Source organism: Uloborus diversus, chromosome 2 (assembly GCF_026930045.1).
Source record: "Uloborus diversus isolate 005 chromosome 2, Udiv.v.3.1, whole genome shotgun sequence".
Classification (NCBI taxonomy): domain Eukaryota; kingdom Metazoa; phylum Arthropoda; class Arachnida; order Araneae; family Uloboridae; genus Uloborus; species Uloborus diversus.
The window spans coordinates 67,460,050-67,482,574 of NC_072732.1; the positions used below are offsets into that span (position 1 = coordinate 67,460,050).

At 33.0% G+C, this 22,525-nt stretch overlaps 1 protein-coding gene across 1 annotated transcript in view; it reads left to right on the forward strand.

Moving 5' to 3' along the window:
- Positions 1–13,068: 13,068 nt before the first annotated feature.
- Positions 13,069–22,525, forward strand: part of LOC129216348 (cGMP-inhibited 3',5'-cyclic phosphodiesterase 3A-like) — a 602,719-nt gene continuing 593,262 nt past the window's right edge. The window contains exon 1 of the mRNA XM_054850562.1: positions 13,069–13,740. Coding sequence (XP_054706537.1) covers positions 13,069–13,740 — 672 coding nt within the window. The remainder of the gene's footprint in view (positions 13,741–22,525) is intronic.

Sequence of the window (22,525 nt, forward strand, 5' to 3'; positions counted from 1 at the left end):
ATATGTTCAGCTTAATCAGCTCTGACCGATAGTGGTATATGCCCATGAATAGCTATGCACAGAACACTTGAAATGTGATCACACTGTTTTTTCCATTGCAAATGACATGACATCAAACAAATTCATGTAACACACTAATTCAAAATTGTAATTAAAGAAAATCAATTACAAAACTTTGATACAACAATTTTTTTTATTACTTTTCAATACTTTTTTCCCCAGTTGGAATAATTCTGAATTTTATTCAGTATATGAAACTTTTCAATACTTAATCTTAATTGTTATTAGTTTATGTTTATTATAAAATCATGTTACTGAGTTAAGTTCAGAGCATGCATCAGTTCATCTACTTTCGAAGAAGGGACACCTCTTAAGGAACAAGATGTCTGGTCCTCTTAGTGTCTCTTACAGTGAGGTTCTACTGTATTCAAGTTTTATTTTATAAAAAATAAGTCACCAATCACCAATGTACATCCAAAATACTTTTACCCAATGATTTTTTTTTTCAGTTCATTTTTCGTTGAAAAGGTGACTTGATCGAAAGTGTTCTTAGCTTGGCCTCGTTTTTGTAGAACTTTAATTACCGGAAATATTAATTAAAAACCGACAACGTTTTTCACAATTAGGGTAGTAAAAATTCACCCGTACGTTAAAAATGTTGGTCCGAATTAAAAGAACGAAGTTTTCTGCGTTTTATATTTATTTGAAACTTCTAACTTATATACAGTAGGAGCTATAATCTTGTTAAGTAAATTTTAAACGGAATTCTAAGCCTTTATACGCGTGATTGGTAGCAATTTCATAGTCATTATTCTGAGGGGAATACCTTCCGTAGCAAATTTTACACTTAGATAGTTGAATTGGGCAAAAAAAAAAAAAAAAAAAAAAAAAAAAAAAAAGAGAGAGAGAGAGAGAGATCCGTATCCGTATCCGCGGATCTTGACACTAATGATCAGGATTCGTATCCGTATCCGCGGATCTACTTTTTTTAACGATCCGGCACATCACTAATTATTAGCAATTCAATAGGGAAATCTCATTTAAATGAGACTTGAAATGTGTGCTCTCAATAGAAAATAAAGCGTACAGCTTGATTGAATTAAAAGTCTGAAATTAAATTCATAACATGTCACTAGGCATATTCCGACTATTACATAATAAAATGAATTCACGAAAGAAATCGCCGTTAGAATTGAATTTCGAACTTTTGAATTTATTTCAATACCACCAGGAAGAAATTGTTTTGGGAACCATTTGTTTATTTATGAAGTTATAAAGAGTAAGTTTCGAAAAGCGCAAAAGAGATAAAGACGATAACGATAAAAATGTAATCTGCTTTAAACTTTTATTCAATGATGCATAGTTAAGAATGCTTTGTGATTTTCTTTTCGGAAAAAAAAAGAATAAAACTAGCCAAAACTTTTTTACTTCGATCGCAAACACCTAAATAAATACAGGAGTTATTTTAAAAGACTTCATTTCTTCATTTTCTTTAAATTTTTTGCATGGTTTTCATGGGGAAATATCGCTTATTTGCATTTATCTTCAAAATCTTTCATACAGTCCCGAAACCCTAAGTCCTCTTTGCTAAATATCATATCTTAAGAAAAATAACTTCAAGAATTTTATTTGTCTTTTTTTGCGCACAATCTATTTTTTTTCTCTTTGCTTGAATAAAGTTGCTCTCAATTCTTTTTAAAATTTCATTTTTAATTGTAATGCCATGAATTCAAGAAAACTTGAAACATATATAATCTTTGAAATATTTTACTACGAAAATTAAAATTTGAGAGTGGAAAGCCATATTAGAAGTGAAATTGTTGTATTTTATAACGTATTTTAAGAGTACTAAAATTCTAAATAATTATTTGAAACGGTCAGAAGTATTTATATGCTTAGCGTACATTGATGTTCTTTTAGATATTGATGGAATTATATTTTTATTAGTACATTGTATATATCTTTTTGAGACTTTTGTAAACTTCGAGAAGAATAAGACGCTTGGCACGAAAGATTAAAAGAACAAGCATAAGTTTTAACACTTACATAAGAAAACATAATTTTAAATACCGATACAGCACCATTATTTTGCATTTGAATAAATACGTGGTCATAGTAGCAAAACACGTACGAGGGTTAATTCTTTTTCAAGTTCCGATCGATCGCGAAATGAAAACCAGAAAGTCAAACTGATGACGCTGTGCACAGATTTGTTACGTAGTCTCTCAAGTAAGATTGTGCTGAGCATCAGATCTCTGTAGTTATTCCGGAGGACGCAGTGAACGAGGAAACATGCGTAAAACAACTGCGTCTCCCGCTAAGTGTGAAGTGCATTTCTGAATGCTGAAGGAAGGGCAATTCAGAACTAACTTAGAGGAATGATGTCATCAGGCATTGTCCTTCTGCACGACAATGCGCGCCCACACACTGCTGCTTTAACCAAAAACTTCCTGCAGCAGTTTCGCTGGACATTGTTTGACCATCCTTCATACAGTCCAGACTTGGCGCTATCCAATTACCATCTCTTTGGTCACATGAAATGCTGGCTAGACACCGAGCTGCAGACCAGTAGCGTATAGAATTACAGGCTAAAATCACAGGCGGCTGCCTTCTATGACGAGGGTATCTAAGAAATGGTACCACGCTACGACAAATGTCTTAATCAGAGCGGCGACTACGTCGAGAAGTAGTTGGAAGGTGTGCATGCATTTTCCAAATAAAAGAGTTTCCATTGTCTTTGTGGTTTTCATTTTGCAATCGATCGGACCTTGGAAAAAAAAAATCCTCGTAGAAAGATTTTTGGTTTAACTCTAAACTAAGTTTTTTACTATAGTCTCTTTAAGTTCTGCAACGGAAGAGTACTTTCAGTAAGTTGCTGCCAGGGCTCATGAAGAATACTGTGTTATTTGCAGCAGTTTCATGAACAGCATTTGTAGTAGCTCATACAATTTTGATGGGATTACAGTCAGAACTTCCAGCAACCAACCCAGAACTTAATGTTTCCTTCCATTCTTTTGCTGACCTGGATGTGTGGATGATCACAATATCTTGTTATAAATTTAGCTTAGTTCCCATGAAAGTTCACTAATGTTTAATTAATGACTTTTAATCGACTTAGACTGAGATTCCTAGGACTTATTGAAATCTTGCTTTCTCTTTATAAAATGTCCAAAAAGTTTGTTTTTTACTTTAAATCCTCACCAGACTAATACTGAACCTGTTCCTTTATATTTGTTGAATAGAGAAGGTGCGATTTCGAAGATTGAGCTTACAGATCGTCTGTTAACATTTAAGTTAAACTTTACAACCACTTCATGACCACGTGTTTATTGTAATACAAAGTATGGTGTTACATTGATATCTAAAATTTTATTTTCTGATGGCCAGTGTTGAAACTTATGTTTGTTTTTTAAAATAAATAATACTGATTACGTTTAGACTTCAACAATAAGGATATGACCATCTCCCAGGGAAAAATTCTGGCTTGTCATGACCACCAGGAGAAAAAATCACTGCTTGACATACGTCGCTTTGTCCAATAAGCATTTTACAAGCTGCAGTATGTTTTTTTACTGATGACAGGTAAAGTTATTTTGTTAAAGTTATTTATTAAGTATAATGTATTAGGTACTTAGACACGAAACAAATTTATCTTTCTTTGTTTATTAGTTAAATAACTATTTACTTAATTATAACTTTAATTTCCACGAAAAGTAATTGTGTCATTTTAAAACACACACATTGCAACATTGGGATGCTCATGTTCATCATAAAGAAGAAAATTGTCTGCAAATTGTACCAATATGCCCCGGCCTCCTTTATGTTCTGCATCAAAAGTTCTTTTAGAAAATTTTTACTACTTGAAACGTAGATGACGATAAAGCTCCTATATATTTTTTAGGCAAATACAATAATTTCACATTTTTATTCAAATTATAAAACTCATAACTTATGACACAATTGTTTTTTGAGATAATTTTCCCTTTTGCTTGGAATGTTTCAGAACAAGTTGGCGAATTTCTCTGACGGAATAAAATTCAAAATTAGAGCACAAACATCTGTATTTATTCCAAACAGGTCTGCTTTAAATCCTTTTTGATTAGAGTTTTATATTTTTTCTTACATTTATGCGCAATTAGAAACTACATTGAAATGAATTTTCTATGAATAATCATAGTAATTAATTAAACTCAAAGGATTGGGAAATTTAAAAAACTATCTTATTCTGATTTAAAAATTTTTATTTTCGTAAAAATAGGAAGATTTAAGGACTTCCATGATATGAATGACATTTTTCACATTTCTTTATTTGAATATTTTTGTTTCAAGTCTTCGGATTTCTTCATTATTTTCTCAAGAAGTTCATTTTTTCTGAGCCAGTCAATAAATCCAGGCTGCTTCTACCTGATGCAGTGACAGTATTTTTGAAACAATTATTTTTTTCAATTTTCAAAGAGGTATACTTTATTTTAATTGATAAGCAAAAATATTGTTAAATTAATTTGTTTTCATAATTTTTTTCTCAAAATTTAATACAAACAAAAGTTCAATTTATTCCTGAAAAAATGTCCCGACTTCAATTAGAAAATAAAATCTTCTGCAATATTTTAAAAATTGTTTTTGCACTTTTGTTGTTTTTGTTCAAATTAAAATGAAAACTACCCGTACTCTCCGCATATATTTTAAACTTATTTATTAACTACGGTTTAGAGTGTTCGACGAATCTTCCTCAAACATGGTATGAAAATATTTAGAAACTTGTTGAAGTTGATCTGGAAACAAATTTTCTATGTAATTTATTTTTATATTTTTAAAAATTTAAATTACCAGGTGATAATGTACATCCGTACGTATATTTCGAGTACTTTTTAAAAATTTGAATTAACAGATGTTTCCGTAAATCCGTACCTTTACTTTAATATTTTTTAATTTTAAACTACCGGAGGCCACCTTAAATTCAGATTTGTTTTGATTAATATTTTTATGCGGACTTCTTGGGCCTCCTCCTGATCACTTTCGCGCTTCCATCCTCTGGAAGATTATTAAATTTGTTTGTCTGCGACTATACAGCCGACCTATTCCGGGCTGATGAGGGCTAAAAAGCACGAAACTGCAGTCCTCGGATGGATTAACTGAGCTGGCGATGTATTTAATTGTATTTCTGCCTTAGCCTGGCTTAAAGCGGTAATTTACTGCAAAATACCTAGCCTTGTCTTTAATCTATGAGTTGAACCACACCACTGCTGGGGTCACTCGTCTGTGGTGCTAATTCTACATTAGCTACCAGTTTGTTAGGCTCTCTTGGCTCCTTTAAGAGGTTTTCTGCCTCCAGCTCAGTTATTTCCTATTCCGGGCTGATGAGTGCTAAAAGTATGAAACTGCATTACTCGGATGGAATAATTGAGCTGGCAGTGTATTTCATGTATCTCTGCCTTAGCCCTGGCTTAGAACGGTATTTTTGATTGAGAGTGTATATAAATAAAGACGATACTTGCGATACTTGCTAAGGTGTTTTGATTTTTTTGCTCACCGACAGAGAAACAATACCCATAAAGCAAAAGCGAGACTTTTCTAAATTTCATAGGGTGGTCACACCAATACAGTCAAACACATGAAATATCGCTTTACACGAACTATTTGTTTAGTCTTGCGAATTCACAACTAATTAATAATGCATCGAATAAGAAAAAATCCGGTTAAAGCGAAATAATTTGGTCACGTGAATTTGCGTTAACGAGGTTCGACAATAACAAAGATGATATCCTGCTATCCGTTAGAGAATTGGTTCTCAACTTTTTCCCTCCTGAGGACATCTTGGCACCCATCTGAATTCTAAGTGGACTACGTACGATAGAAATAATATTTTTACATCTGTTTTATTGTGTGAAATGAATTGAACCCACAAAAGATTTCTTTAATAAACTTCGTTACAACTATGAAAATTATATAGATTCGTTTTTACTAGCTGTTTGTGAACTACATAAAAATTTCTCACGGAGCACCAGTGGTTCGTCGATCACAGGTTGAGAATCACTGCGCTAGAGCAGGAAGTCTTAACAGCAGGTACGTGGAACCGATACATGTACGCGGAAAAAATTTATTGGACCTCACAGATTTTTTATTTGTCCTAGTTAAAAATGTTCTCATTCAAAACAAAATAATAATAAAAAGAAAATTTGAATTTTTGACGTCTTTTTTTTAAAATTATGTTTTTCGCAATCACGTGTGTGTGTGTGTGTGTGTGTGTGTGTGTGTGTGTGTGTGTGTGTGTAGGCGTGTGTGTTTGTGTCTGTGTGCAGGCATGAGTGTGAGTATGTGTGTCTGTGTGCAGGCATGAGTGTGAGTATGTGGGCCTATGTGTAGGTGTGTGTATGTATGCGTGCGTGAGTAGGATATGGACGCAACCTGGAGACGATTTTCGCTAGAGGAGCAGCATCGGGAGGGGCCGATCGACGGTGGTGCTACAGAAGAAGGCGGGGGGAGGGGGGGATAAAATCATAGGAATTCAAAACAGTCAAATGAAAACAATAATCAATGTGATTGCTTATTAAAGACAAAAAATATAATGGTAACATATATACAATATTTTTGCATTAATTTTGTGATTACTTTTCCTATTTTTTCATAATTTTACTGCAGAAACTTATTTATTTATGTCTAAATATTTATTTATGTCTGAATAACTTAATACTTCCGTGGAAAGGTAAAGTACAATATCTTCAGAAATAAGTTTTTGAGACATATGGGAAAAAAAAAAACCCGCTTACATTGGATACCTCAGTAACAGCAGTGAAATGTTGACATTGGACTATTTTTTTTTAAAGCTGAAACCAAGTTATATTTATCTAAAAAAACACACTTTTATTATTAATTATAATTATAAAGGCCCACACTCAGCCCCACACATAGTTTCCCTTGGTCTTAAGATATTGGGAGAATGTGTGATCTTGAATTTAGTTGGTGAAAGTAGATGAGGCTAAGATTTAGTAACTTTTAATCACCTCTCCTCCGTCTTGTTAATCTAAAGTGATATTTTTTTCATTGTATATTATCTGCTTTAAACGGGTTGTTTGAGTGGTATGACTGAAACTACACATTTACTTGTATGTATACATTTTGAAATGGTAGACATAAGAGAATTTGAATTTCAACTGTGAACATTACTTGTTTATTTATGATTCGGAACTGGAATCTTTGGTATTGCATTCGCTTTTCGAAGCGTGTTCCACAGTTCAATGAACTAATTCAATTTGGATTAAGTGGTATAATTTTCTATTGGTAAATTTATTTAAAGTAAAATTATCTGCTTTGAAAATGATGTAAAATTTCAGTCCATTTTGTTACTTAAAATGTATGAGTCTATATTTGTAATTAGTATAAAATCCGTTTGAAGCGAATCTTTTTCTATTCATAGGGGAAAAGAAAGTCTAAAACGCCCTGGGAATCTTAACGCCAAGAAAATACAGATTTAGGTAAATCAATAGGTAATTTTAATAACATTTCTTTAAAGAAAATGTAAAAATGGAATAGTTTATTTTTTGTTTACTTTTTAATAATATTTTAAGTTTGCTAGCTGACACTTTTCGACATTTTGAAAAGTATGTTTCATTTTGAATCTTTTACTTGTTTGAATCTTTTCATCCAATAGCGTTATTTTAATATCATAGTAAACAACAGATGGACAAAAAATTATATATTTTTTAAGTTTTTAAAAATACTTTGTTGGTTAAAATTAATAAGAATATAACATTAATATATAATTTTTCATTAACTTAAAACCCCTGATAAAAGTTAGATCATATGATTCGATTTACCTTTCGAAAGAAGTGAAATTCTTCCTGTCTTAACTCTTGAACTCCAAGCGTTTAATTACTTTAGTATTTTCAACCGAAATACTTTAATTGTTGGAATTGCTCATTACCTTTGTTTCAGTTCGGCGACATTGTTCTTTAACTATCTTTTCTTATTGAAACAATGTTGAAACTTTATATCTTACCCAATATCTTTGTATAATTCAAATTCCTCAAGTATTGAGAACACTTTGCTACTAACAAAATAGGATTAAATATGATCAAACGTTCAAATTTAATAAAGCTTAGGGTAGGTATTTGGATGGGTATATAGAATCCATTTATAATAGCATGCATAACAGTGAGTTTTGGGAGGAAAATTCCCCGTATCTGATAATTATATGGTTTATATTTTGTTTTAAAGTTATTAATTTGTCGTGTCTCAACTTATAGCAAAGACATCAATTTAGTAATAATGTCTTCTAATTCTGGAATGCGTATGAACTTCTAAAAAAGATTGTAATGCACGACATCTTACTTTAACAGCAAATGTTTAACGGTATTAATTAGTTTATTTATTTATTTATTTATTTTTTTGCTCCTACGTTTGGACACAGTGAAACCAAGACATCAAACCAACAACTAGACATGATTTTCTTTTATATAATGAGATGTAGTTTTTCACGCATTATTAGTTAGGGAGGGTTTAGGTCGCGTACTTTTTATGTGTATCTTTCAACGTTTCCAATTATGGAGAAAACTTTTCAATTGTTTTTAAAATGCGTAGCTGTGAAAACAAGAGCATTTTTAACTGCAAGTTAAAAAAAATGGCTATTTTCCCCTTTGGTATTTTTTTCAAGGTTTTTATTTAAAAATCATCTGCTAAATTTGGGAACCGTGAATTTACGAGTATATTTGCAAAGTGCATATTTTACAGGAGCTCTAACCAAAGAACAAACTACAAAGACATTTCATCTTACATGTATTTTTGATGGGAGGGGGAAGGGGGCTTTAAATGGTTTTAAATATTAAAAAAAAAAAAAAAAAAAAAAAAAAAACTGACTATGAATTATATTTTTCTCCATATTAAATAATTCATGTTTAAAAGATGTTTAAATTGAAATGGAAAAATTCAAAACAGATTTAAAAAACAAACCTCTATGAGGTACACAATAACTAATTTTCAACTCTTAGAAATATTCTTGAGTTTACATGGAATAGAGAGAGATGTAGACGAACATGTTTATGATTTTATTATTAATAATGAGGAAAAACATTATATCAATTTTAAACAATGTTTTTTTGGTACGGTACCATTCATATCATTTATCTTTACTGATAAGAAAGCTAAAAGTCGGGTAGCCCGTATTTCTGTCTGGATGTCCATTTGTCTGTGACGCGCATAGCGGCTAGACCGGTAGGCCGATTTTCATGAAATTTGGCACAAAATTAGCTTGTAGCATAGGAGTGTGCAGGTGCACTGTGCACCTTGAAACTATTTTTCGAAAATTTTGTTTTGTTCTTTTTCCGTTCTAATTCTAAGCCCATTTTTCACGTAAATTTGATAATATGGGAAATAAATATTTCACTCACATTTTAAAGCTTTAGATCATTCGAAAGCTTGGAATTTTCTGCTTGAGATGAAGTTTGTTCGAAGTTTTTACGAGCAATAGGAAAGAGAGAGATGTAGCAATCGTTAAAGAAAACCAAAATCCAAGGCTTACCTTAAGCAAGTCAAACGATTCTAAATGAATTAGCTCGAGAATAAAATCAAAAGTTAAAGATAAATGGAATTTGAATTTATTTTTGAAAACGGAAATTAACTTTGCTTACTTCGACGAGTTCAACTGGTTGCGACCGGTAGTTTGATCACGTGACAGCTAGTGACGTCAGCTAATGCTAAAGCATTGAAGGTGACGTCATTATTTGTCATGTGATCAACCGCCGGTGAGCTACCGGTCGCTCATCGAACACAACCTTTTATATGTTACCATGGTTACGCGTTTTATTCTCTCTGTTTCGTTATTTTTTTTTTCTCTGAAACATTTTTAAAAACGCATTTATTTTTGCAATCCAAACCTTTTTATTTTATTGAAAATGATTTTAATTGTGAAGAAAAAGTCTGTTTCTCAGTTTTTATCGAACTATGTTCAGTAAATTATTAAAATATGGCTATTATGTTCTTTCTAAAGGGTTTAATTTTGAAAAAAATGTCTTATTTTGTGTTTTAAGAAAGTCAAGGAAAGGGGTCTGGTTTCTGTTAAAAAACACTTTTCAAAAACAAAATAGGGAAGCACATGGGTTTAACAAAATTGAGAAAAATATTTTTCCGGAAACTAATTACCAATAAAGATTCCATGTTTTCAGAAAACATGAGAATAAAACGTAAACTTTGGAACCAAATCAACGTTTCTGTCGTCGAAAAGCAGAAAAAGGATACAAGTGCAGATATCGCGATTTAACAGAAGCATATTTTTTTCACTGTCTGAGCGGGAAAATTCAACCGTACATTTTTTTTTTCAATTGGAAAATGCTACTACACTCTAATTTGCCGGATTCTATGGCTTGACGTTTTATCGGGGGACTGGAATCCGGGCAAACACAAAGAACTGTAGCAGACGATGTTGGATAGGCTTAATGTCATGTTCGTTTCACTGTTCTAGAGGAATAAAGTTCGAAGTCAAATGTTTGATGCTTCTTTTTTGCTGTATTGCATCTTAATACACGTGTATACTCCATTTTATGCCTTAGCAAGGCATAAAATGGCTTCACAACGATTTCTTCACTTTTGTGTGATTGCTCCCCTAATTGTTTTGAGCAGTGTACATGCTAAACTTTCAATCTGCCAGAAATATGAAGAGTTCTTTAAAATAAAATAATAAAAAACTTAAACGCATCGAAGACGTTAACTAAATATACAGGTAGCAAATAACCTTTTTATTTTCTAATACGGGCAATGCCATGCGGATACCGCTAGTTTTGATTAAAAGATCGTATAATATAATTTCCTTGCATTGGGAAGAAAAAATAAATATTTTATTTGAGTAGAAAAATATGCCCATGAAGTTTAATTAAAGTATGTTTTATGATCTTGAAATTAAATAATATGTAGTGTCATCAAATGTGGAAATGTCATACAGCTGAGCTCAAGTGTCGAATTTTGACTCTTAACTTACTTATTCTTTCTCGGACGCTAATGGTTACTTACTATTATAATTATCATTCGAAGAGTTTACAATGCAGTTGGGCGGCTTTCACATGAAGAATACGCTAGGAGCAAGTTTCGCTCAACATTTCGCTGCTTTGTTTTATATTGTGGATTGATTTCACGAAGATCGTTTTAATTAAAATAGGATTTTTCTGGAAAATGATCAAGACTTTATTCTTCAACCGATAAATGGTTGTGGTGACCAGTGGAGTAGCCATGGGGGAGGGGGGGGATAGGGGGGTCAGAACCCCCCCCCCCTCCATGATCCCCAAAAAATCATTTTTCAGTCGAACCTGAAGGGATCTGTTTATGAGCTAAAAGATTTTTATTTAGTATAATAGCTTTTCTGACGGTAAAAAACTTATGTCTCTTCCTGTTTTACGCAACATTTTTTCTCTTGGAGACAGGGCTTTCTTTCTTATGACGGCAGTATTGATCAAGGTATTTTCAAAGAAGAAATTCGTTTATAATGTCCTTTGTTGTTTAATTGATAAAGAGTAATATATATATATATATATATATATATATATATATATATATATATATATATATATATATATATATATATATACATATATATATCTGTATTATCAAATAGTTTAATCGACGGCGGTATTTTTTTCATGACTGGAATAGACTACACGTGCAACTACACTGTTAAAATATTATAAACGCAAAGATATTTTAATTTTTCACTTTGCCCCGCTATTTCATTTTGCCCCATGTTCCCCTATATATATTTTAAAATAAAAATGTCATAACCAAGGACACTTTAGCTATAAAACGTTTTAAAATTTTAAAACTCAAATGCTATAAAAACAGAGTATGGGTAAATGTTATAAACTATTGCGTCCTCTTGGTTCCTTAGTTAAAAAATTCAGAATGTGAATTCTCAGTTCGTGTGTTTTCATTTTTTTTTAATATGCAGGTTAACGAACATTTTATGTATGCGTTTGGATTAGCTAGTTAACTTTTAAGTTAAATTATTAAGTACAATAAGCCAAATGACTGGAGAGCAAAAAACTAAACAAAAGCTGAAGCAATATATTTCAATAAAATAAGCAATGCGTTATAGTTTAGTGATTCTTTTTTCGTGGCGCTTAGAGAGAAAATTTCAAGATATTCGATGTTTTGGGAAATTTTAAAATTTTTTTTTAAGGTATGGTGCAGTTAAAAATGCAATAGAGAGAGATAAGATTTTTTGCCAACGATGATTATTAATCAGCTAAAGTCAATTAAATTTTTATAAAAATCCCGAAAATTCTCACTCATAAATAAAAAGAAAGAGAAAAAAAATCTTTTGATTATTAATGAGTAACTGTAACTAAATGAAAAAAGAAAACGAAAAATGTCTGATTAAGGGAATGAAATCTAAATAAACAAACAAATAAATAAGAATAGAAACAAGATTTGAAAAAAAAAAAAAAAAAAACGCACACTTTTTTTCAAAACTAGATAAAAGCATTTTGCAACAAACGCTTTCAGAAAATCAAAAGAGCAACAAAAAATCAAGAAGCGGATTGATAAGATTCCTGATAAAGCGTCCGATAAACTTCAAAAGCACACTTTCTGATCAAAACAAAAAGTGCCGACTACTGTGTAATTGTGTCTCTTATGTCGGTTATCAAGTGAGTAAAAAAATATTCATTGCGCATGGAAAAAATGTTAATATGATAATCTGCTGTCACTTTCATTGATGATCCGATTAACCTCCATCCTCAATCAATCTGTGAGAGTGCAACATGTGTCAAAAGCAGCCGAACAGTTTTCTTTTAAGCCTCTCGAAGCGCCTCCACGGACCAATCAGAGCAAGAGCATCGCTCCAGCTCTCTCCCGTCATGCCTAGCGACGGGATCTTCTTTTCTCCCAGACTGTTACGCACGAGCTAGCTCTGCGGCTTCTGAAAACGTTCTAAAGCATTCGAGCGTCTTTTCGAAGCAGAACGACAACTGTTTATCGAACTTCTGCCGGCGTTTCTTTTCTTTCGAACTCAAATCGAAGTTGCCTCAGAAAACGCTTCAGGGGGTGATGTCTTCGACACCCCATAAATTAAACGTCACGTTTTGGGATATGCCAATGGATAAGCCAAAAAACAACGGATATGCAGTTAACATTCCTGAAAATATAAACACTAACTCCAAAGAGTTTTATCGCCCGTTGTTTTGGTTTTCTGTTGCTTGCGTCCCACTGTTGCTTTTGATTTCTGCTGGATATGGTTCGGCACTGATATGCACCAGTAATGTGGCCCTCCCCTTTGCTGCAGTTGCAAGTGTAAATTTCTGGCATGGAATTATAAATCGAGGAAAAGATTGGTTTACTCATGCTGTTTTCTGTGCAAGCGTCTTTGGTGAAATTATCGGGGCATCTGTTACAGTTAGTTATTGCTGTCCTAGTTTAATCCATATCAGCATTCTTGGAATAACAGGGTTCATTTTGGGGAACCAAAAGCTGACAACAGGTCTCTTTGCTACTTGCAGATTGTACTTGATTGCCAGCTTTCCATGGATGCCGTATTTGATCATATCTATCCTGTGCCACGCCTGTATTCTAGCAGGCAGAATTTCTGCCAAGTATGTGGAATCTCATCTGACGTCGCAAATAGCTGCGGATTTGAAACTTTCTACCCCGCGAAGAAGGAGAACCTCAAACAACACCATCTACAACATTTATAAAGTCCGGCGCACTTCTCTGCCAGCTTTAGGGGGAAGCAACAAGTCGCCGCATCACGGATATGGATTTCAGGTCAGTCACTTAATTCTTTCCATCCCACAAATCGAATCAAAAAGAAATGCGTGGAAAATAAGCTTGAACACTGCTCTTGCTTTTTCTGTTTTACTCGAAATTTTGATTTTTCTGGAAAACTTTTTTTTCTTGCTTTCAGGTCATGTCTCTTTCCATTTAACAACTCAAATAAAAATGAAATAAGTGATAAATATGCTTGGAAATTTTACAAAAAAGTTTTATTTTTTACTACGATGATTTTTTTTTCTTTCTTTCGCAATTTCGATTTTTCAGAAATGCGTATTTTTTTTTGTTTTTTTGTCAGTCACTTAACTCTTTCCATCTCACAAGTCGAATAGAAATGATAAATGTAATGATGAGATTTGAAAATTTCACAAAATTGTTTTAGTTCTTATTATTATTAATTTTTCTCATTCTTTCAAAATTTCGATTTTTCAGAAACGCGTATTCTTCTTGCTTTCAGATCCGCGATTTAACTCTTTGCATCTCACTAGGTAAAAGAAAACTGGAAATTCTTGATAAATAAATTTGAAAACTTAACTAAAAGTTTTAGTTTTTGCTAGTAGTTAAGTTTTAGTTTTATTTCTCTTCCGAAATTTTGATACTTCAGACACACTTATTTTTCCTGTTTTCAGGTCTGTGACTTAACTTTTTGCCTCTCACAGTTCGAATGAAAATAATATGCCTGATCAGGGGCGTGCATAGCGGGGGGAGGGGGGGGGAGAAGGGGCACCTGTTGGCCCAGACCCGAGCCTGAAGGGGGCCCAATTTTTTTAAAACACCGCGTGAAATATAGGGGTAAACAATATGGAGGGGGGGGGGGCGGAAAAGTCATTTGTGTCGGGCCCCAAAATTTCAGTGCACGCCCCTCTGCGTGATACAGACTTGAACATTTTACAAAAGATACTTAGTTTGACTACTAATTTTTCTCTTTATCTCTCAATTTTGAGTTTTCAGAAATGATTATTTTCTTGCTCTCAGGTCAGTGACTTAACTCGTAAAATCTCGCAATTCGAATAAAAATAAATTACACAATAAACAGGCTTGAAAAGTTTACGAGAGGAATTTTGTTTTTACTAGATATTATTTTTCTCTTTCTCTCCCAATTTTGATTTTTCAGAAATGCGTATTTTTCTGGGATTCAAGTCAGTCCTTTGACTCTTTCAATCTCGCAAATCGAATCAAAAGCAAATACGTAATAAATCGTCTTGAAAGTGGCGAGAAAAAGGCTTAGTGTTTACTATATTGTTGTTTTTTTCTCTTTCTTTCCAAACTTCGATTTTTCAGAAGAGATTATTTCACTTGCTCTTAGTTCAGTGACTTAACTCAACTTTCAATCTTACAAAGCGAATGTAAATGAAATACGTAATAAATAGGCTTGAAAATTTTACGATATGAATTTACTTTTTACTTCTATTTTTGTTTCTTCCTTTCTTTCGAAATTTCGATTTTTCTGAAATGCGTACTTTTATTGCTTGCATATCAGTCACTTTACTCTTTCTCATCTCATAAGTCGAATAAAAAAGAAATACGGGATACGTAGGCTTGAAAGTTTCACAAAAAGTTTTAGCTTTTACCACTATTTTACTTAATAATTCCTTATTTTTCTTGCTTTTAGGTCAGTGACTTAATTCTTTCAATCTCGCCTTTCTTCTTTTTCTGTTTCGGTTTTTCAGACATGCGTATTTCCAATATCTTGTTTCAAATGTCGATAGGTGAAAAACTCCTTAAGGGGAAAAATACTGTATTTCAATCTTGGGTTTAAAAACTTATGTTTTTCTTTAAAAGTGAAGAAAAAATCCTGAAATTTTATAGAATTGGAAAGAACAATGAATTTCTTAGAAACACAGTTCGCACGATAATAACTTGATTCCTTCAATTCACTGATTTTGTCAACATTGATTTGTTGCATCTGTCGTTGAAAGCGAACTACTAACAGCTTAACAGACAGCAAAATTTTATGGAGATTGCATACTAGACTATTTTAAAAATAAAACTCTCTCGTTTTCCATTCTTATTTTATTATACGTACAGTGAAATCTCATGATGAAGGAATTTAAGGAACAATAAATTTTATTCTTTGTAACGGGAGTTTCTCTGCAATATAATGGCAATTAAATTGGAACTGAATATTTATTGCTCCGCGTGGTTTAGCTAGCAGACCAGTTATCGTATCTTTTAAAACAAGATTAAGACAGAGAAGAGTGAAACATATCATTTTAACGTGTCTTTATCATTATTTAAACTCTGGTCAAAATAGTTAACTGTTGATAAACTTTTCATAGAGTCGCGTACTGAATTCATAACTTTAGTTCGCATTTACGTTCTTCTCTTCGCTAAAAATTCGTCTAAATTAAAAATTCATGACAAAAAATATGAGTTTAAGGACTATGAATTTGTACTCAATACGACATGATTATACGTAACTGCTTATTATAGTAAGTTTTATTATTTTTACTGTCTTAGCAAAAGTATTATACTGGTTCATTTCTACATTTCTGACTCATCGATGTTTTTCCGGGATTATCCTTACGAATATTTTTAATGGGGTCGTTTCTGAAATTTTAAAAGTATTTTTTTCAGAAAGAACATGCTCAAAAACATAGGACTTGACCACTTTTTTTAAATAATTTGACCAAGTTTAGTATTTTTTTAACAATTATTTTAATTGATGCGTAGATTCAATTTCATTTTTGATGCTTCTGCACAAGACATCACACGTGAAGACATGCCATTAGCGCAGAACGCAATATAAATAAACACTGTTGCCACATACGTAGTGGCAACGATAAGGTTGATAGTAAGAGTAGAGCGCAATATTTAATTCGCTTCTGAATTATCATAACTTGGATATGTGGTAAACAGCAAGCGTAAACATTCAGCGCGCCAGAGGAGTGCGCGCCTAAGTACATCACTTGTGACATCATAAAGATCACGTCTTGTTTGAAAATTGGACATTTAAAAAAATAATTAAAAATTAAATGTTGGGAAAATAAAAATATTTTCTGGGTCCATGTTTTTTTTTTTGAGCAATCACGATTGCTTATTGCTTTCATTTGACTGTTTTGATGTCCTATGATTTTATTTTCCCACCAGCACCCTCTGCAGCACCACAGTTGGCCGGCCGCCTCACGATGCTGCTCCTCTAGCGAAAACCGTCTCCAGGTTGCGTCAGTATCGTACACTTACACGCATGCATACACGCACGTACACACAAACACATACACACATACACACAAACACATACACACACATACACACACACAAACACATACACACACTCAAACACATATACACACGCATACATACAGACACGTACACATACATACAGATACCTACACATACACACACACCTACACACAACTACCCACACACTCATACCTGCACACAGACACAAACACACATGCCTACACACACATACACATACCCTCTACACACAAACACACATATCCCCAACACACATATACACACACGCCTACATACACACACACACACACTCGTGATTGCGAAAAACATAATTTAAATTCAAGAGGTCAAATTTCAAATTATTATTTTTTTTTTTTGCTCATTCTATCAAATTCAGTGACTAAAAGTAGTACTTTTGGCTGAAGGAAACAACCCCAGTGTGAAAGTGAGTTTCGTTGTTTGTAATGTGTTCACGCGCCTAAACTACTCAACCGATCACCATGTAATTTTGTATTCACGTTATCAGGGGTGCAGAACAAAATATAGGGTACCTCTCATTCAGAAAAAGAAAGTATTCCAAGTTTTTTTATTCCAATTTTAAAGAAAATCCTAAATTTGCGAACATTTCATCAAAAAAAAAGTTACATTTCTTTAATTTTCGCAGCATAAAAGCCCTTAAAAAGCTGCATAATATTAACTCCACCCAAAGTTTGAGGAATAAAGACACTCCTAAAAATAAAACAAAGTTTTTATAATTTTAATTTTTACAACTCTAAAGAGCGAGATATTTTTTCAACAAGAAGAGGCTATTTTTATTTTAATGTAAGGCAAAGATAAATATTTTTAACATAAATATGTCACTGCGATATTGACCAAGTTTTACACATTAAAGTTTATTTTCTTAAAAAAAAAGAGTCAACATTTCACTATTTTGAAATAAAAAAAAAGAGGTACTTGCTCAAACAGAACTCATACAAATTTACTCATCTCACACGTATTTTTTTTTTTACTTAAAAAATGATCATATTTTTAACCAACATTTTCTCTACTTCAAGTTTTCGGAAGAACTCACAATCCAAACATTTTTATCACTCGCAGAAGTTGAAGTACTTTTTTTACTTCTTGTTTAATTAATGAAAAATTTCAGTTCAACTGCGACCTCTAATATAGAGCCGTAGAGTCAACATGTTTATTACATAAATCTTGATAAAAGCAGAGTTTTTTTTGTCCAAAACAGATATAAAATTTAATAGACATTTGCAAAGATTTTAGCTTCAAGCGAAGAAGAGTTAAAGCCAAATAGCAATGTGTACTAATGTGTGAACTAATTACAAAGCATTACATACTTGCAACTATGTTCCTCTATTGGCCAGGTGTGAAATGATTTCGAAGTCTCATGGGCTTTAACGATGTTGTGATATTTCCTAATGATACATTAAAATTCATCCATATGCGTCCATGCAGTGATTGGAACGAGTAATTTAACGGCTTGGCAAACATTAGATATAGTGCATAAAATGGAGCTATATGTGACAACTTTTATGAACTTCCCGTATATTTGTTGAATTCTGAAAGTTGAGCACACAAATTAAGTCAATTGTTCAAAAGCAATGTTATGTTTCCAGGAATTCCCGCAAATATAAGCATTTGAGGATAATGTATGTTTTATTACAGATTTGAATTTCAAAAATTTAATGACGTAATCTGTTTTATCTAAACCAGTTGTTAAGAATTCGTTCATAGTGATTCAAAGCTTTTAGTCATGCACTGTAAAACTGTATCTCACTTTTTGAAACATAACGCCTAAATGAGCCCGTCTAATCTGTAATATTATGACTGTATAGGAATATTGTAAGCGATATAAATTAGGCGTAAATATTAATTTAAATTTCTTGTGACAAGTATTAATTTAAATTTATAGAAATTCAAATTATAAACAATTCTTTTGGACATGAAATCATTATTTTCGGTTTGAAAAAGGAGAAGAAACTCCAATTTCGATTACTGATTCTGGTTTTTGCCTATACTTCTAAATGAAGCGTGTGTGTGTGTGTGTGTGTGTGCGGAGCCACTAAGTAATCGATTTTTCTTACGTCCACGAGGTTTGGCACTCGGGTAACCTTAAAGAGGATTTAATGTATTTCGAAGTCCAAATTTAATCTTATTTAATATTAGAAATTTGATATTTGGTAAAGTTCTCTACTGATTTTTCTCACGTCTTTTCGTACAGTATAACTTTAGAACTTAGCTGATCTTCAAAAAAGTTTCGACGGATTACCAGATAGTGCCACGCCGCCCCATCTTGAGGTTTAGTGTTTTGGAACTAGCAAGGAAATAGGCCGATAGTATAGTTTTTAAATAAATACTTTATTTGGACAAATAGGGCAGGACATGAGTGTGCATATGTTGGTCTCACAATTCAATTTAAAGTTTAAAGTTAAGGGGGAATAGCTGACGGAGATTTACTCACCCATATTTTCAAGCCGCTGCATCTCTCCAGCGTAGTTCAGCCTCCTCACCTCGAGTATCCCTAACTAACTCTAAAATGTCTCTCTCTCGGAAAATCTGGAATGGAATCTGCCTTCTAATTTGAATACGTGGAGTTTTATTCCCAGAAAAGCGACCCTTGTCACCTCAATCTTTCCCGAACTTTCAACTTCGCCTTGATTACGTGTGGGGTGCGGCGAGTTACACGCGTATATAATCTGTATTTCGAAGTCCAAATTTAATCTTATTTAATATTAGAAATTTGATATTTGGTAAAGTTCTCTACTGATTTTTCTCATGTCTTTTCGTACAGTATAACTTTAGAACTTAGCTGATCCTCAAAAAAGTTTCGACGGATTACCAGATAGCATAAATTTTGCTTTTCCAGAAAAAGATTGTTCAGAACGGTTAACATAATTTAAAGATTTTTTTGTCACTCCTCTCGAATCACTTATCCCAAATGTAAGTTTAATTCTTGCATCAAAAATTCCAGGCTTACAATGATTAAAAACTTTTGATGTGATAAATAAAGCATGCGTTGGCCTTCAGTTAAAACAAGAACTTTCAAATGACATTTTAAATGATTTATGTCTAATTTAAAGAGAAATGGTGAAATTGAAATAAGATTTAATTTAGTTTAATTAAAATGTACATTGTCATACAAATTCCTTTTTCTCTTAACAGGAAAAAAATAACCCCGAGAACTGGCGGTTTTTCCTTGATAATTCGTTACTTTTCAACTCCCGACTTAAAAAGGAAGGATGTTATTTATAAATTTGATGTGTTTGTGTGTTTGAATGACGGATTTGGATAATTATTATTTTTTGTTTGAAATCGGTCGAGAATGTTCTTAGCTAGGTCTCACCTTTGTAAGACTTCAGTTACCGAAGATATGAAGTGAGAACCGTGAAAAGTAGCGTCTTTCACAGGTTTAGTAGTGAAAACTTACTCTCACTTAACATTTTTATACCAATCGAAAGAACAAATTTTTCTGTGTATCGTGGAATTTGTTTGGAACTTTCAAACTATGTAGAACTAAATCCATAATAGTCCAAGAGCCCATGAGTACCAGACCTACGTCATAGTATAAAGGACCAAAATTTTTTCGTGTAAGCACATCGCAGCAGGTAAAAAAGGTTAGCTATTATTTAAGCTGAGTCGCAGACTTTGGCAGGAAAAAGGTAGCAAAGGTGTGTAAAATTGCTGCAAAAACTAAACGCCATAGATTCATTCCAAGTCACGTAATCTGGTTGTCCCCATCCAACCGTCTCCGATTTGGGGGACATTCTACAAAGATGCAGACATGCCTTTGAAGCTAACCTATACAAATTTTTAGCTTCCAAGACATAAATCATGAGGATCTAGGATACCACAAAAAGAAAAAAAAAAGTGGGCTTCAAAATGACCTACACACACACACACACACATGGCAATTTGTCCCTCAAATCTGATCCGCCAATTTGGAGCACCCCCTTTTTTTATTGATCCTATATCCTCAGGATTTGGGTCTTGGAAGCTGAAAATTTGTGTAGATTAGTTTCAAAGGCATTTCTGCCCCTCTATAAAATTTCGTTCAAATCGGAGATGGTCGGGTGTAGACGACAAGGTCCCTTGACATGAAATGATTCAATGATGTTCAGTTCTTGACGCACCTTTTGCTACCTGTTTCCTGCCAAAGCCAGCGCGACTAAGCTTTAATAAAAGAGAACCTTTTTTACCTGCTTGTGATGTGCTTACGCAGAAAAATTTTGGGCCTTTATACAATGACGTAGGTCTGGTGCTCTCGGGCTCTTGCTCTATAATCTTAAAAATAAATTAAAAATGCAAGTTTTAGCATTTATTTACGTGATCTATAACGATTTTATTGTTGGTGAACAAGGAAAAAAGACTCAATGGCTAAATTTTTTTTATCCGTTGCTATTTTATATATAACTAGTGGCACCCGCACGGCTTTGCCCGTAGTAGAAAATTAAAAGGTCTTTTGGTTCACCTGTATATTTACAAATAATGTATGATGAATTTCTCACCAATTGGCTTGCCCATGTTACGGTTCCACGATAAGATAACTTAGTAATTTACTCTTCCGTCTTATGATAATTTTTCTCTGGAAAATGTTCTTAAAATTGGAATAGAAAAAGAACAAAATCGAATTTTCGAAAAATCGCTTCGAGCTGCACACTCCGATGCTACAAACTAATTCTGGGCCAAATTTCATGAAAATCGGCTGAACGGTCTTGGCACTATGCGCGTCACAAAGATCCTGACGGAAAGAGATCCGGACAGATAGCCAGAGAGACTTTCAGCTTTATTATTAGTAAAGATGAAGATAAGAAAGAAAATACCTGTAATTGGTTTTACTAAGGTGTAAGGTTTTTTAAATAGGATCTTTGATTTCTCTCCTTGATTCTGCTTTTGAGACCAGCAATATTTAGTAGTTGCGAATATCTTTCTTTCTCTGTGTTTTCCCATCTAAAAATTAAAAAAAAAAGTATTAAAATTGTATAAGTGTTCTGACCTGCGAGGTTAATTTTAATATGATATCCACCCTTAGGATCAAGAGTTTCTCCAATTTCGAATTCAATATTAGTTTTTATTAGTGACACTGTAATTACTCAATTGTTGTTTATATAATGAAGTTGAGTAAACGTGAATAAAATTTCACGTTCATAAACTGAAGCTTTTCTGCAGGACTTGCTCTCGAGCCTCTTACTCGTAGGCCAAGATTCTACAAAGTTTTTTTTTTTTTTTTTTTTCAAGTTGGGTAATTGGCTAAAATGTTATTGGAGGATTGCAAGGTACATTTCTTAATTCATAAGTAAACCTTCAAAATTTTATTTTGAATAGTTATTCAACTTTTCTCTCCCTTAAGCACTGTTTTTACAGAAGATGAAACTTGCTAAGTTGCTTTTATTGTTTTCAACCAGTGATGTTGCCATCAATTTTTCTGAGAGTATACTCCCAGGAATCCACTGCGCACAATATGTGTATGCGATCATATACATAATATGTCATAATATGAAAATTTTTGCAGCTTGAGGGTATAATGTGTCTAAAAGAAGTTTGAGAGTATACGGAGTGGATGGAGTATACCCTATGGGAACACCACTGTTTT